This window comes from Spermophilus citellus (genome assembly GCF_964194105.1).
Source record: "Spermophilus citellus genome assembly, chromosome: 2".
Lineage (NCBI taxonomy): Eukaryota > Metazoa > Chordata > Mammalia > Rodentia > Sciuridae > Spermophilus > Spermophilus citellus.
In genome coordinates, this window is record NC_138183.1 from 56,378,307 (window position 1) to 56,405,594 (window position 27,288).

Here is a 27,288-nt window from a genome sequence, read left to right on the forward strand (position 1 = left end):
CTAATTATTATGCCTTTTAGGTAAGACCTCTGTGAAAAACACAATTTCAATTTAATTAATGAAACCTTCCTTTAAAGATATATTTGAATATATTGAGTTACCATGACTCTTTTGAGGGTTTAGTTTTTGCAAAGGTAGTCAACACAGGAAAGCTGTTCAGTGCAAGTCGATATCTGTAGCCCTCTTGTGGGGGTTCCTGAATCTATCTGCCTTTTTATTCTAGATTTTATTCAGCCATTTCCCTTTGACTATTCTATAGGTTTTTCTGGTTTTTACTACATACAACACATGACATCAAATATCCTTTTTTTGTATATGTATATGTACTTCCCTCAGAATGATTTCTAGAGATGGAATTCCTGGTTGAAGGGTATATACATTTAATATTTTGGTAAATATTTCCATATTTCCCTCCAAAGAAGCTGTACCAATTTAAATTACTACCAACAATATTTTATTCTTTTGATTTGCATTTCCTTTTTGGTGCCATTGAGCATGTTTTTATGGGTTCGTGCAGTTTTTTTTTTTTTTTTTTTTTTTTTTTTTTTTTGCATTACTGGGGATTGAACTCAGGGTGCTGTACCACTAAGAACATTTTACTTATTTAATTTTTAGTACTGAGGATTGAAACTGGTATGTGTGGGTTCATTCATTTTTATTTCTTCTTTTGTGAATTGTTGTTTACATCCTTCCTTAACTTTTCATTGGGTTGTTTCTTTTTCTGTTATTGACTTATAGAACCTCTACATCCCCTTGCAGGTATCAGATAGGAGTTGGCTTGCAACTATCACTAAGGCCCAAGTGTTCCAAACTTAAAACAGTTCCAGAGAACACCAACATCAGACAGTTTCCTTCTGTGACTGTAATGAAGGAAGACAAAAATGTGGCCACTCTGTAATCATGTCTGAGCTGAGCCTGCCTCCTTCTGAAAATATTCCATCAATAAAAATTTTTAAACCATCATCAATTTAAAAATGTTCTCAGTTATTGAATTGAGCTCTTACTCTGTTAGCAGTAAGAAAATATGTAAAATGAAAGGCAGAGTGCTGTGATCTTAGCATTCAGTGTCATTAAATAAACTCACCACCATTCTGCCTGAATGAGGCTTCTACATTTCTGTTGCTTCCCTGGTAAGAGGCTTTTCAAGTAATATCTATCATATTTTAAATTTTATTTATTTCAAAAAAGATACTAATTACTTTGCTTATTGTATACCCTTCAAAATATGAACTGCACTATCGGGAACACTGGTAAAATATTTTCAAGCAAAAGCACATTTGCTTTTGGTCTAAAAAAAATTCTCATCTGTTAGCCAATTGAATATAATAGGCAATGAGAAATCATTAATTTACATTTTCAGGAGCTGTCATTTAGCCATATGGCTTTAAATGAGTGCTTTTTTGCATATTGGATTGCACTACTGGACCAACACATATTTTTAATGGTATAAAAGAACCTGAGCCCAGTGAAATATTTCAATGTTTATTTTCAGTGATAGGCTTGGAAACAGTTTATGTAAACAATTGGCAGACATTTTAAAATATTTCCCTTTAAAGTAACAATAAAAATTATATTAAACAGAACTGTTAATAGTGTGATTTAAAAATGTTATATTTACTTATATCTGTATTCTAAAAAATTGCATACTTATAGTTACTTAATATTTATTGAACAAAGAAGTCATTTTTTCAGTAAAATCATACTATATATATATACTGAATTACTTCCCAGTACAAAGGCAAAAGATGTATCATAAAACAAGGGGAAATTATATCACTAAATTCCAAATGAAGAAAGCTAAAGAATATGATCCCTAAATACTGTCTTGTGATCCCTAGCAATCATGGCAAAATACATGCATGTACTTTTGAGATCATGAAGGATGTTGAATAACCTCACATAATTGGGAATGATTTTTCATTCTTCCTCATTAGGAAATGATGTATGTCTGGAATGGTTTTTCAATAGTGGGTAAAAGAAAAGACGTTTCTGAAAATCTCTTGGTAACCGTTGAAATGGCCGAGGCAGCTTTACAAAATCAAAGTAAGTGTGAAGAGTAAACCTGTAGTCATCTTTCTCTATGCTCCATTTCCATTCTCCTGCCTTTTCCCTTGCATCTTTGTCCACGTCAATCTGTGTGCAGCTTGAGGACAGCAGCTTTTGCTGCAGGGTGGTTGTAATTAAGATGAAGGGAGGAATGACATGTTGCAACAAGGAGGAACCTTGGAAACACTGGGCTGAATGAAAGAAACCAGTCACAAAAGGCCATTTTTTATGTGATTTCATTTATATGTCATGCCCAGAAGAGGCCAGTGTTTAAGACTGAAAGCAGATTAATAGTTGAAAGGGATGGAGGAATTGGGGTGGGGTATGATAGCTAAAGTGTACAGCATTTTATTGAGGAGGGGGTGAAAATGTTCTAAAATTGTGATAGTTGCCCAATTATATAAATGTACTAAAAACGATTGAATTATATACTTCAATGAACAAGATGTATAGCATGTAAATTGTATCAGAAAACTGTTAAAAAAAAAAAAAAAGAAGGGAGAAAGACAGGCATTCCAGTGTAAAAGCAGCACAAAGAATGCAGGCTCTTCCTTCTGGGTTAGCTGTGACTCTTTCCAGGCCTCCCGATGGCTCTCCAGGTTGGCGTGTTTGTGGAGACTTGAGGAATTGTTGTTTTCACGTTCGGATCTTATCACCATTTGATTTTTCACTCATTACCTTTGGTGATGCTAGTGGTTTACCAAGGTTTGCCAGAGGCAGCTGACAGAATGACAGGGGCATCAGATATGGTGTCTGTGGCCCCAGCTCTGCAGCCCTCAGACTCTGGAAAAACACCTATTTCTTTTGAAATGAGAACACTGTTGGGCCAGTGATGCCCAGAGTTGTTTTCTTGCTCTGACATTTATAATTCTGTTTTTTTAAAGATTTTTTTAATATTTATTTTTTAGTTTTTGGTGGACACAATATCTTTTTATTTTATTTTGTATGTGGTGCTGAGGATCGAACCCAGCGCCCCACACATGCCAGGCGAGCGCGCGCGCTACTGCTTGAGCCACATCCCCAGCCCATAATTCTGTTTTTTTAAAAAGAGGATTTATGTTTTGTTAGACAGTGCCATCAGTGATAGCCTCTATTGTGTTCCTTATCAATGCAAGACCACTTAGGTATTATCCCAAAATTATGGTCTTATCTTTTGGAATGTTATAACCACAGAAGTAAAATGGAAATTTTCCTGGTGATAAACCTGCTTAATGGGCATAGAAATTAAGGAATCATGTATTTGTGGGAAGGGCTGTAACAGTTAACTCTTCCCTCCCTCCCTTCCTTCCTCGGGATTGAATTACTTCCTCATCCTTGTTTATTTATTTTTTTATCTTGAGACAGGGTCTCAGTAAGTTGTCCAGGCTGATCTCAAGTTTGCAATCCTGCCTTAGACTTCTGAGGAGCTGTGATGATAGGTGTGTGCTGCCACACCCTGTTCATTTCTCTTAGCAGGAAAAAGATTATATTTCCATCAATAGAAGAAATAAAAAAGAATGAGAGTTGAATGAAATGACTTAGCTATAGAGTCAGTTAGAACAAAGAGAACAATGCTGTTCTGGGGCCATAAGACCTCTCCTCCACCTTCCCCATACCAAAAGCCATCTTGGAAATATAGACCCATGGTCTTGGGTAGACTGGGGCATGGAATATCCTATCCCACAGCAGTCACATGTAGAGCTCGTCTGTTGATGAGGGGTGTTACACTGCTTTCACCATGTTAAAGACAGCATGTTTAGAAAAGAAACAAAGGGTTCCTTTCTCTTGCTTCTTCTCGCCCCCTTTCACAAAAAAGTTAAAACACTTTAATCCCTTCTTGAACTGGAGCTTAGGTAGGATAGCCAAAGTGCTGAGGTGTTCATCTTCATGGACTAGGAATTCCTTTTGGATTTCTGGATTTCTGAGTACCAGGGAAATAAGCAGATGAGAAGACTTCAGAACTGGGGTCAGAAGAGGAATTCAAAGATTGTACTTTGAATATTTATAAAGTGCTGACTATAGACTTGCTGCATGCACTTTTCAGACTTTGTATGTTTTTCTAGATATTCTGGTACTATATTTTTTACACAGTTTTTATTAGAATTGTGATAAGAGTCCTAACTTTTTTTTTTAACAATTATCTTTTTAAAAACTCTATTTTTAATTGTGAGTAAAAACATATAAAATAAAATCTTAGTTCTTTTTAAGTATACATTTCAGGAGATTAAAGTATATTCATATCATTGTGCGAACAACCTCTAGAACTTTTCCATACCTATAAAAAACCAACTGCTTATTCCTCCGTTTTTTCTATCCCAGGGCAGCAACCATTCTTCCTTCTGTTACTGAGTTTGACCACTCTCGATACCACATATAAAATGGCATCATATAAGTAGTTGTCTTTTTGTGACTGCATTATTTCATTTGTGTAATATTTTTATAGTTCGTTCATGTTGTGGCATGTGCCATATTTCCTTCCTTTTGTTTATTTAGTTTTCTTTTTTTTTTTTAATGTGGTGCTGGGAATCAAACCCAGTGCCTCAACACATGGTAGGTAAGCGCTCTACCACTGAGTCACAACCCCAGCCCACTTTCCTTCCTTTTTAAGGCAGGAATTAGCCTTAAATTAGCAATTAGCATTTCTACCTTTAATTTTGTGAGGAACTGCCTATTTTAGTCTATTTTCTGCTGCTATAAAAGAATATCAAATTGGGTGGTTCACAAAGAAAAAAAAATTTTTTTCATAGTTCTGCAGGCTAGGAAGTTCAATATCAAGTTTCTGCCATCTGGTGAGGGGCTTCATGCTGTATCATATCATGGCAGAGGGCATCACATGGAGAGAGAGAGAGAGACATACAGACAGACAGACTGACCGACCCTCTTAAAGTTCCCACCTCCCAATACCATCACAGTGACTATATTTCACTGTGGGTTGTAGAGGACATTCAAACCATAGCACCAGTGTAGCGTTTTCTTTAGTGGCTGTGTTATCTTATATTCCTGTCAGTGGCTCATAAAGATTCCAGTTTCTCCTTATCCTCACCAACACTTCGTGTTTTCTACTTTTTCTTTTCTTAGTAGTAGCCATTCTAATGGGTGTAAGGTGATCTTTACTTTTTTTTTTTAATATCTTTATTTTATTTATTTTTTTATGTGGTGCTGAGGATCAAACCCAGTGCTTCACATATGTGAGGCAAGTGCTCAACCACTAAGCTATAACCCCAGCCCCAATATTTATTATTTTTAATGTGAAATAATTTCAGAAAGAAATTTTTACCTCTTTTGAGGTAGAAATTAGCATAACCTTGTATCATTTTGAAATTCAAATGAAATATATGAAAGTTCACCTTTAAAAAAATGAGATTTCAGGAACTGAGGCTGTAGCTCAGTGGCAGAGCACTTGCCTAGCATGTGTGAGGCACTGGGTTTGGTCCTTAGCACCACATAAAAATAAACGAATAAAGGCATTCTGTCCATCTACAACTACAAAAAGAAAAAAAAAAAGATTTCATGAGATATACTTCCATAAAAGCCGTTTGGGCTTTTGAACAAACTTTGTTCAAACAGTCTGACTACTTTTTATTAATTTTCCCATTGCTTTTTGAATATATATATATTTCAACAAACATCCATGATTAGAAGCCTGGATAGATTTTTTTTAATAGGAAAAAATTGTCCTAAGTAAATAATAGGAAAGGTAATGTGGTGTTGGTATTGGTGGTTTTCTTAATGAATGACTTATCAGCACTTGAAAGTTAGAGGTGAATCTCAGCTGTTTTCAGCACCTAGAAACAAAGTGATCACCTTCTAGTTGGCTAAATGGCATTCTTAACCTCCTATAGACATGGAGTTTACCAACTAAAGCACCAACATGTGTCACTGGTGATTTCTGAGGTTTGTACTGAAAGCATAATTTCAATATGAGGGACTCCCAGGGCCTTATTATTTCTCTTTCCTACCCCTCCCCTCTGTTGTCACAGTCTGAAATGTGTAAATTAGCAGTCTGTCTTGGAGTGACTTCTTAGTTACATATCACTTACAAACAAAAAACAAAACAAAAGAAACCTTCAAAAGTGGTAAATCTGGAGTGGGCTATCTTGTCAAATGATGTCACACACAGTATGGTTTCATTCTATTTAATATGCATTAGACTTTAGCTGTAGAAGGCAGTCATTTTCAAAAAGAAAAAAACGGTGAAAGAAAATCCTATGCATTATCTTCAAGCATTCAGAAGTTTGTGGGGATTTTTGGTGTCTTTCATGTAATTCAGAACAGTTTTGTCTAATTTTACAACATAATTTCCCCCCAAAAGAACATAACCTGGGAGAATTGATAAGTTGTAAACATAATGATCTGGAGAGGGTATTCTACTTCCTGAATTTTTAATGGGTGCAAGGCCATCTGCTTCTCCATATGGAAGTGCTATCCTCTCCTGCATCGAAGCCAACACAGAAGCCAAAACAACAGCTTTCTTGTTCCTCCTGGTTTTACCTTTTACAGAATTAATAAAGCTCTTTATTTAGAGTTTACATTTCCTGTGGTTGTAACTAAAGTCACAAAATTTGAGTGTGACCACCTGAAGCAAAATTTTAAGTGGATAGAGTGAACCCCTAAATAAAATGGTGTACTAATGTTGTAAATTCAATGTTCTCTTGATTTAAAATATTTTCATGGTGGTATTTAGTGAGGCACAACAAATGCTAAAAGCATTTTTTTTAAAAATTTTTGAATGATCTGTCTGAAACCTAGTAGCTTTTTAGTTTCCTCTTAATTTAAAAAGTATTTTGGGGCTGGAGGTGTAGCTCAGTGATAGAACGCTTGCTTAGCATGTATGAGGCTCAAGTTTCGATCTTCAGCACCACCAAAAAAAAAAAAAGCAGTTCTTTTGTTTATGATTCTTGTTTGTTTTAAGACTTTAGCGACTACTCTGTAGATGACGAGTGCTTAGTGCAGTTACTTAAAGGATGCTGCCTCAAGAACCTGCAGCGGCCCATGCAAGCCGAACTGTGTTTCAATCATGTTGTGGAAAGGTAAGAACAAACAATAAAACCAACCTGGGCGCGTGTCATGCTTTCTGGAGAACTGCTGTGAGAAAAATGCAAAATACTTTAATTTCATGTCTCTTAACATTTACTTAGTGTTAACTAAGGAGAGAATCTAGAGTTTTCTTTGTTCTTCATGAATAAAACTGTGGTCTAAATGAAATATGGCCTTAAGCATTTCTACTTGGTGTTTAAAAGATTACCCACAAAAACTAAATTTATGGCCTGGCTAACAGATTTCTATCCAAACTCTGACTGCAATATACTGAGAATATACGGAGTCTCTGATACTCTTTTAATTCATGTTTTTTTTTTGTTTGTCCATTTATTTATTTTGCAGATATTTGAGAACCCAGCATGTGCCAGAGACTGTGCTGAGTCCTAGGCACTGAGATCTGAGTAAATAGACTTGCCATTATTCTTATAATCTGGCAGGGACGAAAGATATGTGACAAGTATCATAACTGTTTTTTTTTTCCATAAAGGGCATTTATTTGCATATAATTTTTTTCTTTTTTTTATTAGTTGTTCAAAACATTACAAAGCTCTTGACATATCATATTTCATACATTTGATTCAAATGGATTATGAACTCCCATTTTTATCCCGTATACATATTGCAGATTCACATCGGTTACACATCTACTTTTTTACATACTGCCATACTAGTGTATGTTGTATTCTGCTGCCCTTCCTATCTTCTACTATCCCCCCTCCCCTCCCCTCCCCTCCCCTCCCCTCCCCTCCCCTCTCATCTTCTCTGTCTAACTCATCTACTGTAATTCATTTCTCTCTCTTGTTTTTTTTCCCCTTTCCCCTCACTTCCTCATATGTGTAATTTTTGTATAACCTGAAGGTCTCCTTCCTTTACCATGCAATTTCCCTTCTCTCTCTCTTTCCCTCCCCCCTCTCGTCCCTGTTTAATGGTGATCTTCTTCTCATGCTTTTCCTCCCTATTCTGTTTTAGTTGCTCTCCTTATATCAAAGATGACATTTGGCATTTGTTTTTTAGGGATTGGCTAGCTTCACTTAGCATAATCTGCTCTAGTGCCATCCATTTCCCTGCAAATTCCATGATTTTGTCATTTTTTATTGCAGAGTAATACTCCATTGTGTATAAATGCCACATTTTTTTATCCATTCAAAGAAACTCTAAGCAGGAAGTGTGAGTCACGCGGTATAGCGATACCAGATTTCAAACTATACTACAGAGCAATAGTAACAAAAACAGCATGGTACTGGTACCAAAACAGGCGGGTGGACCAATGGTACAGAATAGAGGACACAGAGACTAATCCACAAAGTTACAACTATCTTATATTTGATAAAGGGGCTAAAAGCATGCAATGGATGGTGCTGGGAAAACTGGAAATCCATATGCAACAAAATGAAACTGAATCCCCTTTCGCCATGCACAAAAGTTAACTCAAAATGGATCAAGGAGCTTGATATCAAATCAGAGACTCTGTGTCTGATAGAAGAAAAAGTTGGCTCCGATCTACATATTGTGGGGTCTGGCTCCAAATTCCTTAATAGGACACCCATAGCACAAGAGTTAATTTTTTTCAATGGCAATGATGATGAGGTCCTATTCCTACTAATCATAGAATTCAATCAAGTATTAAAATGCAAGTAACTCTAGGGGTCAGACTAGTATTCATACTAAATGAGACAGGCTAAATGATATAGGAAGAGATTGGTGAGCAGTGTAGATTAGAAAGGTTGTGTGTTCTAACCACTCCTTAGCTGTAATTGATTATTGCTGTGCGTAGTGTGGTCTGAGTAACAATAGTCCGTACCATTTTTTTTTAAATGAAAAGCATAGAAGCTGGATTTTATCCAAAATATCCCAATTTTTAAATATTGTCTCAAATTTTTTGATCCAAAAGATCACAGTGCAGACCAAAAAGATCACTGCTGTAGACTACCAGGTTACATCCTGTGCCTTTCAATCATGTACCTTTCAATCCATGGACATCTGATCCCCTTCCTCCTGATAATATTTATGAGAATGTAAGAAGACTGGTGTCTGTATAAGAAGAAGGAGTCAATATTTATTTCCCAAATAAGTAATATACTGTATTTAGTAAACATGTTAAAGAACTATGCACCGAGTTCTGTTTTATTGGTACTTTTATAAGGATCAAAAAGGATGATCAGAATGATGACCCATTTGTGCTGTTTATTGAATCTCATAGTGAATTGTTTGCTTATATATTTTATTATTTTGGATTGTGAATTTACCTTCAGTTGGGTTTTTATCTTCAAATTCTTATGGTGCTCTATTAAGGAAGAGTTTCTCTAAAGTGATTTTGCTTTTATTTCTGCCAGGTGCCCTAAAGGCTTTTCTATCCTAAAGCCACTTTTATGTTAATTTCATTGCTTATAGGCTCTTGGATTATTTGAGCCATTTAAATTTGAATTGCAAGTTCATTACTCTCCCAACGAAGGTATCTTTTTTCTTCCCATCAAAAGTAAAGGTCTTGCTCCTATGAACAAAAAAATTAATAATAAAAGAGCTTTCTTAACTCTAAATGGAGTCATTTTCTTGCTCCTATGTTGGTAAGTGTGTTTCTTCCAATATGCCCTTTCTCTAGAGGAGTGCTATTCTAGGATCCAAAACTTTAAGTGGAAGTTTAAGTTCTCCCTACCTGCTTTCTGTGGGCCCAAGACCTCATCTCTTGCATGCACATTAAGAACCTGGATGGTTTGGATGGAAGCAAAACCCAGGATTCATTCAGCATCATCCCACATACCTAGAGTCCTACTTTTTCAGTTCTAGTTCTATTTTTGGAATCTGAGATATTTTATTATGTTCCTTTGAGCTAAGCTATGCATTGGAAAGGGTATTACTCATATTTTCCCCAAAGCTTCTGGATGTTTTGTAATGATAATTTTCACAATTATGAAAACAGAACTGTTGACTACTTCTTTATTGACATTCTAAAGTCTTACAAGACTTTAAAATACAAAAGGAATTGAATCATAGTTTAAAAAAAAAGATAATAATGCAGCTTTCTTATCTCTAAATGGGATAAGAGATGAACACTTTCATGTTTGAAAGGAAGATCTTGTCATTTCTGGGGTTCATCTTTAGAGGTCTATGTGTATTCATCTATAAAAAACTGTAAACCATCATCAGAAATAAATCATTGATCTTGGGGAAAAAATTATCAGTTCTGGATTTACAGTATGGAATAAATAATGTATCAAGAGCATACAATTTATTGTCATAGTTTATTTAAAGTTCCATAACTATTTAGTACAGCTTTTTTTCGGATAATAGGCTTGATGCTTCACCTATTTTTTGAGGAATGAGGAATAAGTCTTAAAATGATATGCTTTTGTTCTGTTAAGACTTAATTGATTCTCATTTGCTCTTTCAGTGAAAAGCGGCTGAAGTATGACCACTACTTAGTGCCATTCACTCTGTTTGAGTTGGCATTTTTATATAAAAGCCAAGGGGAAATTGACAAGGCCATAAAATTCCTAGAAACTGCAAGGTAAGTGATGAAGGTAGCTCTTCTTTGATTGCTGTGGAGTTAGGAATGTCAACACCATTACAACTAAAATCAGCAGCAGTGGCCTCAGACACCTAAAGATTAATAAAGTCATGAAGAATTAGTAATAATATTACTTCTGCAAATTAGCAATAATATTGCTTTTGCTGGCTTATGCATTATGTTCATGCTTTTGCTATAATTGTGCTGTTCCCCATGCCTCACCCTGTTGCTTCTTATAGATGTGATTGTAGGTATCTGTCTCAGCGATTGCTAAATTACTGTTCTCTAAATCAGAAGTTGGAAGATTTTTATGTAAGTGGCCAAATAGTATTTTTGGCTCTATTGTGTAAGGTCTTCATTGAAACTACTCAGTTATATTAAAAATAGTCATAGACTATGATATGTAAATAAATGGGTGTGTTCAGATTTGAATCTTGGGTCATAATTTGATGACCAATAGATAAGATAAGGTCATTTAAGTCATAACTATCATTTCCTTGATGAGCAACTAATCACATGAAGTTCTTTGATCTCCACCATAGTAGTTCTGAAGTATTTTTTCTTTTATCATTTGAGCTAGACAATGACTCTTAAACTTGAGATCTTGGTCCCCTTATTTAAGGCAAAACCTTATAGTCTGTTTGCCTTGAGCATTTTGTGCAATGGAGAAGGAATGCCATAACAGCTGTAGGTCACAAATAGCCTGGGGTTTGTTGGTTCATTAATTTCTTTAAATTCAGCAAATATTGACTGAATACCTACTAAGTACCAGATACTGGTAAAAGTGCTAGAGAGACCTAGCTACAAACTATATAGGCAATGTTTCTACTTCCTTAGCAGGAGGGAGATATTAGATTAAACAATCAAGTGAGAAAAATACTAATGATATTTTTTTCCTGAAGTTTACAATATGATACAGGGTACTCAGATATTATTTTAGATTTTATTGTTTCTGGAAGATTTCCTTGAGGAGGTGATACTGTAATTGACATTTGTATAATTAGAGCAAGTTTTGAGAAAATCAGTCACCTGAAATCACCAGAAGACTGGGCAGGAAGCATTTTTGGCAGAAGCCACAGGGGAGTTAAACTAGGTCATCAGTGATGGTTTTACTGAGATGGGGAATAGTTAGAAGAACAGGTTTGGGGAAAGAAACATACTTCTTTTGGGACCATAATACTTGGAGATGGCTGTTGAATTTCCCAGGTAGAGATATTGAGTTGGTAGTCAGATATGTAAGCATGGGTTCTCTGGTAATCAGAGCTAAATGTGGAGATTCCAAAGCCACCAACACAAGATGGCAATATTTAAAGCCATCGTACTTGATAAGTTCATTTTGGAAAAGTTGCAGAGCAAGGATGGAAGTCTATCGTGGTGCCTGGGATATGCCTTCATTTTAGAGATGAACCAATAAAATTAAGAAGATTAAGATTTTAATATGAGTTAGAAAGACATCTAGGAAACCCAAGTGCTTGAAAAAAAAAATACGAATAGTCAATTCATGAGAGCAGCTGCTGAGAGGTCAAGCAACATAAGACCAAAGAAGGCCTGTCGAACTTGGCAGCATGATCATTAGTGACCTTGACAAGTGAGGTGAAAATGAAACAGTCGGGCTGGAGCTGGAGCTCAGTGGTAGAGCACTCGCCTAGCACATGCAGGCCCTAGGTTTGTTCCTCAGCACCACATAAAAATAAATAAATAAAATAAAGATATTGTGTCGAACTACAACTAAAAAATAAATATTAAAAAAAAGAGAAAGAAACAGCTATTGGAGGCAAGGATTTTCAATGTTTGCAAGTATTTTCTAAAAATATTTAGAGCACAGTAATAGGGCAGAAGACCAGGACATAGGGTAGCCAAGAAGGACTTCTGATTAAAAAAAAAAAAAGAAAAGAAAAGAAAAGAAAAAAAAAAAGGTTTATGTGAAAACAAGTCACTTTTAATCTGTTGAGCTGGAAATGTTGCTCAGATGTGGCATGAGGCCATGGGTTTCATCCCTAGTACTGCCTTTCTCCTCCATCCCCGACCCCCCCCACAATTGTTGAGAGTATGATTAGACTACAAAAACTGTTGTTTCAAATATTTATTGTTTGGGTATATTTACTACTATGTAGTGTATAGTAAAACAATTTTATAATGATGACAGTGGAAGACAAGAAAGTCCAGGAGTCCAGACTACACTTCACCTCTAAAAAGCAACCAAAAGCTACCACTAATGTCATACAGTACTGATGATAACGCGTTCCCTAGTAATTTTAAGACTTTCAATTAATTTCAGTTTCCTTTATGTAGTAGGAGCTTTGCAAAGTTGCCAAAAGTGGTGGCCAGACATTTAGGAATAGAGTCAGGTACATCCTTTGATACACTCTGGTAAGATGTTGATATTAGTTTATAAATAATACATTTTATTAACCCTTAGCAAAGTTACCACCAAGCAGCCCTTAGATGTGTATAAAGTGAAAAGCTATAGAAATAAGTGCTACAGAAATAAGGCAACGTATAAAAGTAGGAGACTAAAGTTGAAGTTATTCCATTTTGTTGTTTCTTAACAGTTGTAGCAAAGGGAGTTTAACAAGAATGATCTCAGTCAAGTCTTAAAGTAATCTTTGCATTTTGATGGCCCTTCTGACATTGGTCTGATTATTATTTATTTTTTTTTAATTTTTTTTTTTTGAGAGAGAGAGAGAGAGAGAGAGAGAGAGAGAGATTTTTTTTTTTAAAGAGAGAGTGAGAGAGGAGAGAGAGAGAGAATTTTTAATATTTATTTTTTAGTTCTCGGCGGACACAACATCTTTGTTGGTATGTGGTGCTGAGGATCGAACCCGGGCCGCACGCATGCCAGGCGAGCGCGCTACCGCTTGAGCCACATCCCCAGCCCGAGAGAGAGAATTTTTTAATATTTATTTTTTAGTTTTCGGCGGACACATCTTTGTTTGTATGTGGTGCTGAGGATCGAACCCGGCCGCACGCATGCCAGGCTAGCGCGCTACCGCTTGAGCCACATCCTCAGCCCCCTGATTATTATTTAATTATTGGACAAATCATTGATATTTGCTCATTAGAATTAGAATAAGTAATTTTGGTAGTACTAAGGAATACTGCTGTCTTTGTTGCAGGTCTTTCTTTCTAGTGGTTGATGATGTTTACCATGTTTATATGAGCCTACCTTCACATTTTCCAAATTAAAAAAAGGAAGTCAAACTATTTAGGAGTAGTTCACCAAATTTGTTAGGTCCTCCTCAAAACCTTCTTGCTGGGTTTGTGAATGGTTTGGTAATTAAGTAGAATTTTGCTACTGAAAGTATGACTTTAAATCACCACCAGGAAGCTTCTGCAAAAACAGACTTGCTATCCCCACCCCTACCTCCAGGCAGAATCTGCATTTTGCTGTGATGCACGGTTTCGCATATTAAAGTTTGAAAGTAAATAGCATATTGGGGAGTGGGCTACAAAGAATTTGTATCCTTTGGAATACAAAGAAATTTTGACTGTATAATTTTATTGTTATCTTCAGAAACAACTACAAAGATTACTCCTTGGAGTCCAGACTACATTTCAGAATTCAGGCAGCTCTTCACCTCTGGAAAAAACCCTCCTCGGAATGATCAGGACACAGATGATGGAATTCCCCCCAAATAGCATCGGCATCTGCTGTAGATTAGACCTTGTTTTAAAGTGAGAAAGTGATCTTGTGAATAAGAGATGGAAAATTTATTTTACTGTCAATATTTTCTATCATCTGAATGGTTTACTGTTGGTCTCCATAAAAATGTTTTTATTTTTCTTCCTGTGGAATAACATTCAATAATAGCTAGAAAATTCTTATACTTTGCCTCTCCAAAAAGAATTTCACATTAGGTTTTAATTGGGGGGTGAAGAGTCTTTTTAGAGACTCATAGGTACAATAAAGACTAATTAGATCATTTATTTTTTTAATGTGGAAATTAATATTGTTTAGCAAATAACTTACAAGTTGAGCCATTTTTAGATATGTTGTTGGTCAGTTAAGCTTAGAGATATTTTGTTGCCTAGTATTTAAATCTCAGAGGAGAAATAAATATTGCATTAGATAATTTAATGAACTTCTGAAGACTGAGAAAGACAGGCAGAGGCATAAACTTGGTTGGGATAATTACTTTGTGTTTTAAAGAGACTTGTACCTATAAAAGATCATGAAACTCCAAGTTATTGGGGTTTTACTCCTCTTATTGGTTAAAAGTTGAGAGACTATGCTGGTTTTGAATGTACTTAAGTCTATCATAAAAACAAAATTTTTTAAAGCTTGTGTATATAAAGGGAAGAAAAAGTCATATTTTAGAAATTATCCTTAACCTTAGTGATAAAGCCTAAAATCTAAACATTGATTATTTTTCTTATAGGAAGCAAAGTTCTTGCAGCTTTAAATGATATATAAAAATCAATAATTTTTACACTTACAATGATAAGATCTCATTTTCTAATCTCTCTAGCACTGTGATGGTTCCTTATAAATATTTGGACTATGCTTAATCCTTTAATTGAGAAATAGGATCAAGGCAGGGAGTAGGGAAAATGCTGTAATCCTGGCTCTTCGATTGATGAACAGTTTAACAGGTGACCTTTAGGAAGTCCCTGCTCCCTGTGCATCACCATGGTTTCTTCATCTATGATATGGAAAAAGGAACAGATGACTTAAAGGTCTCTTTCAGCTTTATAACTGTGTGACAGTGTATTAGGTATTTTTTTTTCGGCAGATGTTAAATGTTTTCATTCAAACCCTTCCCACCTACAGCATGTTTTATTTTTCAGTCATCACCATTCCTTGCCCATATGTATGTGTTGTGGCTAAGGACCAGCTTTCATCTAGAATGAAGAAAAGCAGTTCATGAATCTATGAGTCTGGGTTTCGTTCCATTTCTTTTTTGAAGAAGGGAGCTTGTCCTGGAAACCTCTTCATTTTCACAGAAAGAGCCTCAGATTGGGAGTCCTTTTCTGTTGGTTAATCATGCCATGATATTGGAGAAAGTGGCTTATACTTTCTGGGACTCAGTTTTCCCAGTGGGAATAGCAAAGTAGTACTTGGTGCTCCTGAGGACTTAATTAGATAATGCTTATGGAAGCATTTTGTAAACCCTGAAAGGCTATATGAATATGAGTTGTTGTAATAATTATGGTTTTTAATGCACTGATTACAGTATAAACAAAAATATTGGCTGAGTCTATGGTCTCTGCTGTAAAATGAAAGAAGTATGGAAATTTGAAAACCATTAAATTTATTCATGCATTTAGCACTAATAGTAGCCCATATAATGAATTTCTTCCTTGCTCTCCCCTGTTACAGGACTTTTTCCCTAGCAGGAATTTGGTGATGTTTTCTTTAAGGTGCAAATTCTTGACCAATGAAGATGTATTTCCAATGGAAGATAATTAATACAAGTCAAGTCAGAATACTGCTTCTTTAGATAGTATGGTAGCAGATATCAATATGTGCTATCAATATAAATTATATAATTACTTTAGGTACAGACTGAAAAGGAAATAAATCAACTCATTATTTACTATAATTAGTAGTAAAAAACATGTTCATTAATTATTTTACTTTGAAAAAAAGTTTATAAATTCTTTAGGAGAGCTTTGGTAGCAATATACTCTTATTTTTGTGAGAAGCTGCAAGTCAATAAAAAATATTCTTCTGGTATAAAATGAAGAAATCTTAATCTAACAGTGGCTATTTTAATTGTAGCTACATTATCAAATACAAAAGAAATTCATCTGTCCCATTTAAAATTTTCCTGTTATTTTCTTTCTTTTTATATTTTCTATCTAGGGCATTCGTAAGTAAGAACTATAATAGCATTAGTTCTGCTATATTTGTTTTCTCTCATGCCTAAGATTTTGTGCTGGCACCAATTTCTTGACATCAGCTGATATTGTATTTTTGGAGTTATTTTGTAATTCAGGGTGTTATATGAAGTGACATTGCTTAATCTTTTGAGAGGCATGTGTGACGACATTGAATTTCTGATGTGTCTGACAATGTAATTTATGTAATACCTCATAAAATTGCCTTTTTCCCCCTTTTTAATGGAGAGGCAGTGTTCTGAGTGGTGAATTGTAAATTTTTAAAATTTGTTCTAATTAGTTATACATGACAGTAGAATGCATTTTGACACATCATACATAAATGGACTATACCTTCTTATTCTTTTCATTGTACATGATGTAGAATCACACCAGTCACGTAGTCATATATGCACACAGAGTAATAATGTCCAATTCATTCTACTATTCTGCCTACCCCCAATGCTCCCTTCCCTTCCCTCCCCTCACTACCCTCTGCCTAATCCAAAGTACCTCTATTTTTCCCAAGATCCTCTCCCCTTATCGTGAATTAGCATCTGCATATCAGAGAAAACATTCTGCCTTTGGTTTTTGGGGATTGGCTTATTTTGATTAGCATGATATTCTCTGGCACCATCCATTTACCAGCAAATGCCATCATTTCTTTTTCTGTTTTTTTGTTTTTGGTACCGGGGACTAAACTCAGGGGTATTCAACAACTGAGCCACATCCCCAGCCCTATTTTGCATTTTATTTAGAGACAGAGTCTCACTGAATTGCTTAGTGCCTCACTTTTGCTCAGGCTGGCTTTGAACTCAAGATACTCCTGCCACAGTCTCCCAGCCACTGGGATTGCAGGCATGTATCACCACTCCCGGCTTAATGCCATCATTTCATTCTTCTTCTTTAAGGCTGAGTAATATTCCATTGTGATATGTACTACATTTTCTTTATCCATTTATCTGTTGAAGGGCATCTAGGTTGGTTATTGTGAGTTGATCTGCTTTAAACATTGACATGGCTGTGTCACTCTAGTATGCTGATTTTAAGTCTTTTTTTTGGGGGGGGTAATATTTATTTATTTATTTATTTAGATTTTAGGTCTTTTGGATATAAACCAAGGAATGGGATAGCTGGGTCAAGTGGTGGTTCATTCCAAGTTTTCTGAGGAATCTCCATACCGCTTTCCATATGGTTCCAACCAAGTTGAAGTTCCACCAGCAATATATGAGTGTACCTTTTCCCCCACATCCTCACCAACATTTATTGTTGCTTGTATCCTTGATAATTGCCATTCTGACTAGAGTGAGATGCATTGTATATTTAAGTAAATTTTTTGTTTCATTGGATTGGTGACAAGGCACCATTTCCATTTGGCATTTAATGATAGATTATGTTGGCTCTTGACATTTTCTATACCCAGAGATATAAGTAGGTCCCAAGTTGTTTAAAAGAAAAAGTTCATTGATTTTTCCTTCAGAGGGCAGAGATGAGACAAAGTGGATAGAAGCTGTAAGGAGGTGAATTCTAGATTAATCAGTGTTAAGAAATATTTTTAATCATTAGAATGTTCCAACAGTCTTAGTCTAACTAGCTCTTTGGCATTGGGGTGAGTTTAGTAGTGCTATATGACTATCATTCCTACCTGGCATCAGTGCTTGGGCTAGTTGAATTTGAGGTCACTCTATGAGTCTTTGATCAGGGTTTCAAATCAGAGAGGTTTTGGGTATAAAGAAGAAAATGCCCCTTTAAATAAAAGTGAATGTTTCTTCTTTCAAAGGTCCTTACATTGTGATAGGCACCAACAGTATCTGCTATTGATACTCATTATGATTCTATTTCTGTCCCTTCAAAACTATTGAAGCTATTGATCTTTGTGAATAGAGGTATTTCCCCCCTTCAATGGTAAAAGCAGTAATTAAAATGTGGTCTTTATGACCAACTGGAAATTTTTCTGTAAATGATTAATTTTTTATTTATTAATTTTTTACTCTTTTTCTTTCTAGTGGGACTATCCATATTCATAAATCTTAAATATATTTAGTTAAAATGAATTAATGAAGACTCATAGCAATCGTTTTTGAAACCCTAAGATTTTACTTTTCATTGGCCCTGGAATGGATCTGGGGACATTACCTTATCCTTTCCAGCTTTTCAACTGTAGTGGTTCTCCTTTCATACTGTATGTTTTGTCTGGTATAATCTCCACTTGCCACCTGTGGCCATTGAACAGTTGAAATGTCCAAGCTACACAGGATTATGCTGGTTGTCACAGGGGTCTTCCTTCATACATGCTGCAGTTTTGTCTAAAGAATCCCAGGATCCTGCTTCCTGGCATTCTGGCTTTTGCTTGCTGTCTACTGTGACCACTTTGTTGCCACAGTTGCATCAGGAATTGTGTTGCAAATATCTGTGAGTTCACTTCTTCTGTTGAAGTGCCCTTAAACCTTCATTTCGCTGTGTTCGTTCTTCAGATGTTCCAGGTCATTGGCATGTTTGAACATTAGTCTCACCCCTTCCGACTCCTGCTGAGCTTGCATACAAATTAAAAGTTCTTATTTTTTTAAGGTTACTGTTTTAATATGATTTTATAGACATTCCTTGATTTTCCACAAAGTGCGGCTGTTAGAATTATAGGAGAGTGAGTGACTGTCACCATTGAAATGTTAGTAGATTTCATGCGTAAAATAATAACTTATAAGACAGCATTATTCTGAAAAAATTTAGTGAACTCTTTTTAATCCCTTAATTAGTGTTTCAACATTGACTCTCTCAACTAGCCCAATCTTACTCTTTCAAGTTTTTAGATACAAGTTAACCACTTAGAATAATTTGGCATATTGAAATTTAAAGTTATATATAAATGCCTTTTGCCGCCTATTATTATTTTGAATGTATATAATACTTAAGTGATGTGCATGGCATATTTTTAATGTCTAGACATTTCTTGATTATATAAGTCTATTGATTGCTAGACAAAACAACTTACTAGTATATAGACAATGTTTATATTGTCAGGAGTGCAGGGTTTTCTCTAAATTGTTCTTTCTCCCCAATTATTTACATTTTTTTTTTTAAGTATAGGAGTTTGTTCTGTAACCCTTTTGCCGCTTCCCTTGTTGGTGGTTTTCTCTTTTGTGCATTTACTGTTGGATTTAGTAACTTTAGAATGTTAAGCTTGAAATATAATGAAAAGACATCAGAATTTATCATATCATTTGGGTTGAGCAGTTTTGTCTGATCTTGACAGACTCCCTTCCTACAAGGGAATTGTTGAAATCCATTCCAGGCTATAGAAAGAAATGTAAGAACAATTCCGTATATTGGGATAGTTGAGCAGGTTCTTGGCTGAGCCATTCAGAAGGCTATGTGGATCTAGCTTCAAGGAAGTCCAAGCCCCATTCCCTCCTGTCTTCAGTGTACCTGTGACATGTGTTAACATACTAATAATACTGTAACAGGACTTTGCATGGGAAAAAAAATCAAAGCAGCTGCCTCACTGTATTTAATAAAGAATGCCTACGATGCCTGCCAATTGGATATTTTAATAGGAAAAGTCAAGATCTGTGCATACCAAACTTCAATAAGTAAAACTTGTTGAACATACAATATACTTTGTGTTGCTAATGCAGTAGTTCTTAGAAATGTATAATTTAAATGATGAATTTAAGGGATGCTGGCATATCCCATTGGGAACATTTGTTTTATTTTGCTGCTTAACATTTTCTAGCATATTGGGTTTAATTATGGTAGTCTGTTGGGTATCATTTTTGGGGAAAATAAAGGTGTTAATGTCAGTGTAACAGAACTGATAGCAAGAGAAATCGAATAAATGAGTACATTAAAGAATATTACTTATTTCATTTTTAAAGGAATTACATTATTTTGAAATTTGAAGGTATTCTCAACTTGAAGGTACAACCTGTCTGCTTTGGAAATTATGCAAATATTTTAATTCATTCTTTAATGGAGCCAAATGTGCAGGAAGCAATTTTGGAGATAATAAATGAGTTTAAATAATTTCCATTAATTCACTTTTTTTCCTGAAGCAATTCATTCTTCATAGTAGACAATTGCTTTTTGTGTAAGAAAATATGTACACATTTTGAATCTTTGGCTGTTAGATTTAATGGCTTAAGAAAACAGCATTGTTGGGTTCTGTTTAACTGAAATTTACAGAGGGAGGGCATATGTGTTTGACTACGTGCTGTCCAGAAAAACTGTTTAATTCTCAACAATATGTTGCTTTCTTATACTGTGTCATACAAATTCTATAAGTAAGTAGTTTATTTATTATCATTTTTTCCTTTGCTAATTGTTGGTATCTAAACACCTAAAAGAGTACTGACTCATGTATATATTGGTGTTTTAAAGTATTTATTTGCAAATGTTCATAGAACACTTAATTTTTTTGATGCAGGTTGCTGAATTATATTTAAAAGCAAATATATATATATATATATATATATTTAATAAGTGAGAAGTATTATTTTCTTACTGAAATTTATTTTCCAAGGCAAATTTATTTTATACTGTTTCATTTGGGAAACTTTGCTTTCTGTCAAAACAGAAAATAAACCTGTCTTGTAGTCTGGCTACCTAGAAGCCCCTAATGTTAACTTGTACATGTAGGAGGCTTTTGAAATTATTTAATAACATTATTTTTACTTTTGTTTGAATTTTAAAAAAAGTTGAAAGCCATAGCATTTTGTAAGCCAGTTTGGAGTTTCCTGTTGAATAATCAGAGCTACATTTATGAACTTTATAGTTCAATTTTCTATTAGTAAAAATTTTCAGTATCTTACCTCTTTCTTCACCACATTTGAGCTTAATCTCCTGCCTTTCACATTCTCAGCTGTCACAGTTTTACAAAACAAAATGTTTTTAGAAATTGAAGATGTAAGAGTCTGTGTGAGATGAATGTGTCAGTAATATCCTTCTGCTGTTCAACTAGGCATTGGTCCCTGAAAGTGAAATAGATTAAAGCTGTAAAAACATTTTATCAATACAAATCAAGAAGAAACTGTGAACTTCTTATAATTTTAATATAAAAGCTCTGTTCCCAATGAGTATTCTCTTCTTGATTGTGTTAATGTTTTGTCTGCAATTTGTAAGTTTAATGCTGATATTTGATCTAAAATTTCAACATGAAGACAGCATTTACTGTAGGCTATTTTTTTAACCATTCAAATGTTTTTTGAAAATAGATGTCATCTTAGAAATTGCATTTTTAAGTGCAAATAAATCATCCCAAATTGCAAGTCAACATGTTTTATTTTTCATTCCTTAGTATTACAGAATATTCTGCATTATTAAATACATGTTTAAGTTGCCAGGTTTTGTTTTTCAGAATTCTGTATTTTCATATTGCTATAACTAGTTTACCTACAACATGCAATTGAATTGTTCCTTAAATAAATGACACTTGATGCATCTGCAGTTTTCTTTTAGTTGGTGTATATATAAAAACTGTACAACATATGTTTCACTGGTCTTTAATTTTCACGTGATATAGACTTAAATTTTTGTTTCTTGACAAGATTCTCCTCCCCACCACACCCCTAGTCTTAACAGTTGTGAAAGTTCTACCTTGTGCCAAATCTTAGCTGAGCCCTAGGCATGAAGAGATAAGTGGGATGGTACAGTTGTCTTGAGGGGAGAACTACCTTCTCTTTTATCTTTTTATAATCTATTTAATAACTCAGAGATTTAAATTAGCTGCTAAAATGAACAATTTAAGGAGTCTTCAGCATTCTCTATAGCATAGTGGGTAAAAGTCCTGCTCTCTGGGAATCAGGAAATCTGTCTTTAAGCCTGAACTTGGCTATATGAGACATGTAATCTCCATCTTGAATCACTTAATTTCTCTGAACTTTGCCTAACCCCTCTGTGAAATGGGAACAATTTTACTACCTCATTCAGCTCCAAGAGGATCAGAAGAAGAGGCAAGTGAGAATCACAATGGGCTAATCTAATATAAAATACTCTTGTTCACCCCACAAACCCTTGGCTAAATCTCAGCCACCCTGCTTTACCTAATGACAAAAGAAATAGAGAAATGTAGTCTACCTGTGGTCTCAGGACTTTGTGTGCAGGAGGGAGAATGAACCAGATATTTGGTGGCTAGAAAGGCAGTCATTAATGTTGTTCATCATGAATTTCTGGTGCTTCTCCTTTCAGATACATGTCAGGGTCGTACTTTTCTGCCCGGCTGAAAGTGGGTATGGTGCAAAACTTGCCTATCTCTGTCATATCCACATTAAGGCTGGAGTGTGTCCCCTCCTTTCCTACTTGTCATCCTTTATTCTTCTGTATGAAGAGCTTGTTAGATTTGCAAATAACATTAGTTACAACTCTTTGGTTTAAAAGGGAAGAAATGAGCTGCATTTAGCTTAAAAACAAAACTTGCAAGACATATCCAGGGACAAGAATGAGGAGACCCTTAGGAAGTCTGTATATTCAGAATGGAAAAGGTTTTGAGACCTGGGGAACAATTCTCCTGTCTCTCTCTTACAGTTCCTTTCTTCTGCTAATGGTTCATAGTAAAAAAGGCTCTTTAATTTTTTTTTTTTTTTTTAAATCATGCTCTGTCACTATTTCAGGCCAGTAAGAAAGTAACTCCACATTGTTCTCATTCAGACCCCTGGACTGCCAGAGTATTCTCTATCTGGAATGAGAGGAGGAAAGGAGTATTGTGTATATGACTTGCATCTTAACCAACATACTTCCTGGCCAGACGCAGTGGCACACTCCTGTAATCCCAGCAGGTCAGGAGACTGAGGCAGGAGGATCATGAGTTCAAAGCCTCCCCCAGCTAAAGTGAGGCACTGAGTTGCTCAGTCTCTAAATAAATACAAAATAGAGCTGAGGATGTGGCTCAGTGGTCCAGGTGCCCCAGAGTTCAATCCCCAAAACAAACAAAATACATTTCCTCTCCAAGCAAGTCTCACAGCTTTAGGCAACCTCAGCTGCCGCGCAGGAAAGTATGACCCCTACATGTGCCTGGAAGGAGAAGCACTGACTGCCTTTCTAGACACCAAATATCTGGTTCACTCGCCCTCCTACACACCAAGTGCTGACTCTGCTCCAAGAAAGACAACCCCCCCAGTCCTTTCTGGTGGAGACATGTCTGCAACATTCCTTGCAATCTTATTCCAAATCCAAATATGGCTTCAAATTGATGTAAGCATCATGAACTATAAAGCTGTTTTTCCTCTACGCAAGATTTCTATATGGGTTAACAGAGGGAGGACAACCACAATGAACATGCCCACTCAGAAAGGCGGAAGGTGAAGCGTGGGAAGCAGCAAACACTGGTCTGTGACAATTCTAAAATCCCATATGTTGAGCCTCTCTACTTTGGGAGTAGGAAATGTCCTTTGATTAGACTTTCATCCCATTTCCTAGGAACATTGTCCTTATCCATTGATTTCTGGGCATCTGGTTTCACTTTCTAAGAGATTTTGAATTAAAAAAATAATAATTTCTGTGGCCCTATCTGAAGTGGTAGGGAATTTCCCCCTCCTCAGGAACTGAGCAACTTTGTCAGCTCTTTCCTGCCTCACACTGGAGTCAAAGGATCATTTTGAGTCTCAGAAAGTCAGAACATTTCTCAGTGTGTGTTGCTCTTCAGCAGTATCATTCTCCCAAAAAACATAGTCTACTTTTTGTTTGATTCTGTGCCATGTGCCAGATAATCACACCACAGGGTGTTTAAGGCTTTGCTCTCATTCCCATTGATAGAACTGTCTCAATATTGACTGGGGTCAGTATCATCTCTGGAACTGATTTCTGTATTAATCCGAATGCACTGTGATATGCTATGGTAATAAAGTACCCTCAAGTCTAGGCAACTGAAAATTACAATCGTTTATTTCTTGTTCCCATTACATGTGCATTTTCAGTCTGTAGATAATCCTGTTGTGCGTTGTGAAGGCCATTGGAAACACCACCATCTGGAATAATGCCATGGCAAAGGGGAGAGAGTTTTCGCAAATTGTATTCTGGCCTTTTAAAAAAAAACAACTATTGAGTTATAATTTAAGTACCATAAATTTTTAAATATACGAATCTACATTTATTAAGTATGCTTTTGTGCAACCATCACCACAGTCCAGGTTTAGAGCTCTTCCGTCACCTCCAGAGTTCCCTCATCTTTTTACTATCAATCCCAATCCCATTCCCTAGCCCCAGGCAAACACTGACTTGGTTGTTTCTATGGTTTTGCCTTCAATACAAAGTTCATATAAACGGAATCACATAATACATAGTCTTTTGTTTCTGGCTTCTTTCACTTAGCATAATGTTTTTGAGATTCATCCAAAATAGATATGTTTATGGTTCATTTTTACTTTTGAGTTATCTTCCATTGTATAAATGTATGATGTATTATCCATTCACCAGCTGATGGCATTTGGGTTATTTCCTAGATTTTGGCTTTCATGAATAATACCACTATAAATATTTGCTTAAAAGTTTTTGTTTTAGCGCACAGCTGTAATCCCCAGCAACTCAGGAGGCTGAGGCAGGAGGATCACAAGTTTGGGACCAGTATCAGTAACTTAGCGAAGATCTGTGCTACTTGGTGAGACTCTGTCTCCAAATTAAAAAATAAAAAGGGCTGGGGATGTGGCTCAATGGTAAAATATGCATGGGCTCATTCCCAGTGCCAAAAATTTTTTTTCTTTGTTTTTACATAAGTTTCATTTCTCTTGAGTAGATACGCAGGAGTGGAATTCCTGGGTCATATATGGGCATAGGTTTATTTAGGAAACTGCCTGTTCCTAATTGGGGCTATGAAATGTTATATTTTGCTAGCAGTGTATGAGAATTCCTGTTTCTCTACATGCTTATCAACACTTGATGATGTCATTATTTTAACAAGTTTGGTTTATGTAAAGTGATATCATGTTGAAGTTCTGGTACATTTTTAAAATTGAATTTTAATTCACATAACATGAGAGTCAATATTTTAAAGTTTACAACTCAGTGACTTTTTTTATATTCACTATTATACATCTATCACCATTATTGATCCTAGACATTTTTATTCTTCTAAAAAGAAACCTCCTACCCATTAACAGTCAATTCTGATTCCTCCTTCTTCCTTCCCCTGATTACCACTCATTAATTTCTGTTGGCATGGATGTATCTGTTCTGCACATTTCAGATAATTGGAACCATACAATATACTGCCCTTTGTATTTGGCTTCTTTCACATGGCATAATGTTTTTTGAGTTTTATCCAACTTGTAGCATGGAACAGTACTTCAGTTCTTTTTATCCACTGTATAGATATACCACATTTTCTATATTCACTAGTTAAAGGACATTTGGGATATTATGAACAATGCTGCAGTGAACATTCTTAGGTAGGTTTTTGTGTGAACATTTGGTTTTAGTTTTCTTGGGTATATACCTAGAAATGGTATTTGTGAGTCATATGGACCTCTACATTTGTTTCTGAGGAACTGCCAAACTGTTTTACAAAGTAGCTATACCCTATTACAGCCCCACCAGCAAAATTTGAGGGTTCTGATTTCTCTATATCCTCCCAATATCTGTTAGTTCCCAACTTTTTATTATAGCCATCCTAGTGGGTGTGAAGTAATATCTCATTGTGGGGGTTTGATTAAATTTCTCTAATGACTAATGATGTTGAGCATCTTTCCACATTCCTATTCATGTATTTTCTTTGGAGAGAATGATATATTTAAATTTTCTAATCATTTTAAAATTTATCTTTTTAAATGTTGACTTGTAGGAGTTCTTTATATATTCTAGATACTAGATCTCTATCAAATATGTGATTTGCATATATTCTGTCCTATTTCATGTTTTTTTTTTTTTCATTCTCTTGATTGTGTGAGGTCCAATTTATCTTTGGTTTGGTTCCTTGTGTTTTGGTATCATATCCAAGAAACCATTGCCTAATTTTCTAAGAGTTTATAATTTTAGATTCTACATTTAAGTCTTTGATCTATTCTGTGTTATTTTTACACATGGTGTGAAGTAGGGGTCCAGTTCATTCTTTTGCATGTGGATATTTCACCATTTGTTGAGAGCATTCTGACTTACTTCATTAGTCTAAGGAAGTCATGTGATTATGCCCAATTCCAGAGGGACAGGTTAAGTACAATCTACCATATTGGTCAATGGTTCCAGGTTCACATGTGAGAGTTCCACAGCTATCTTTCTCAGTCCAGGTTCTGAATCCTTGAAGGGGAGATTTTATTGGTCTAGTGTAGGAGAGATGCTGATCCTTCCCTCAAAAGGTTGTAACCCAGGAAACAAGGTCATTGGGGACAAACATTGCTGCTCAAGTTCACTGCTGTGGATTGTGAGTCAGTTAAGGGGAAAGGATCATCATGAACTTCAAAATATCATATATGATTTTGAATGTAATTCTAGTTTATTTGAAAATTGATTTTAACTATATAATCCCCATTTGTACAATTGTTTAGCAAATAAATAAATAAATAAATAAATAAAGCTCTCTGTGTTTCTTATCAGACACTGTTTTCAAGCACATTGAAATACTTTTGAAGAAAACAAATATTGCTGCCTTTATGGACCTTATCTTCTAGTAGAATGAGAAGACATTAAAAATAAATATGAAAAGTAAATTATATGATGCAGGGGTTAGCGATTTAAAATCTCAGGCTGGCTGCCTAGTCTTATAAATATTTACTAGAACATAATAATGCCCATTCATTTATGTGTTATCTATGGCAGCTTTCCCACCATAATACCAGAGTTAAACAGTGACCTCATGGCTTGCAAACTTAAAATATTTATTGTCTGACCCTTGAAGAAAACATTCAGTGACCCCTCTGTAATCTGTGAATGGCTCTGTGTGCCCTGGGGTTGGGGGGAAGGAAATATGGCACTGAGTCAAG

At 35.4% G+C, this 27,288-nt stretch overlaps 1 protein-coding gene across 1 annotated transcript in view; it reads left to right on the top strand.

Annotated features, from left to right (window-relative positions):
- TTC39B (tetratricopeptide repeat domain 39B) overlaps positions 1-26,810 on the top strand; it is a 131,631-nt gene extending 104,821 nt beyond the window's left edge. Inside the window, exons 17-20 of the mRNA XM_081278615.1 lie at positions 1,935-2,043; positions 6,938-7,055; positions 10,454-10,570; positions 14,085-26,810. Of these exons, the coding sequence (XP_081134741.1) occupies positions 1,935-2,043; positions 6,938-7,055; positions 10,454-10,570; positions 14,085-14,175 (435 nt within the window). The 3' untranslated portion in view covers positions 14,176-26,810. The remainder of the gene's footprint in view (positions 1-1,934; positions 2,044-6,937; positions 7,056-10,453; positions 10,571-14,084) is intronic.
- Positions 26,811-27,288: the final 478 nt, after the last annotated feature.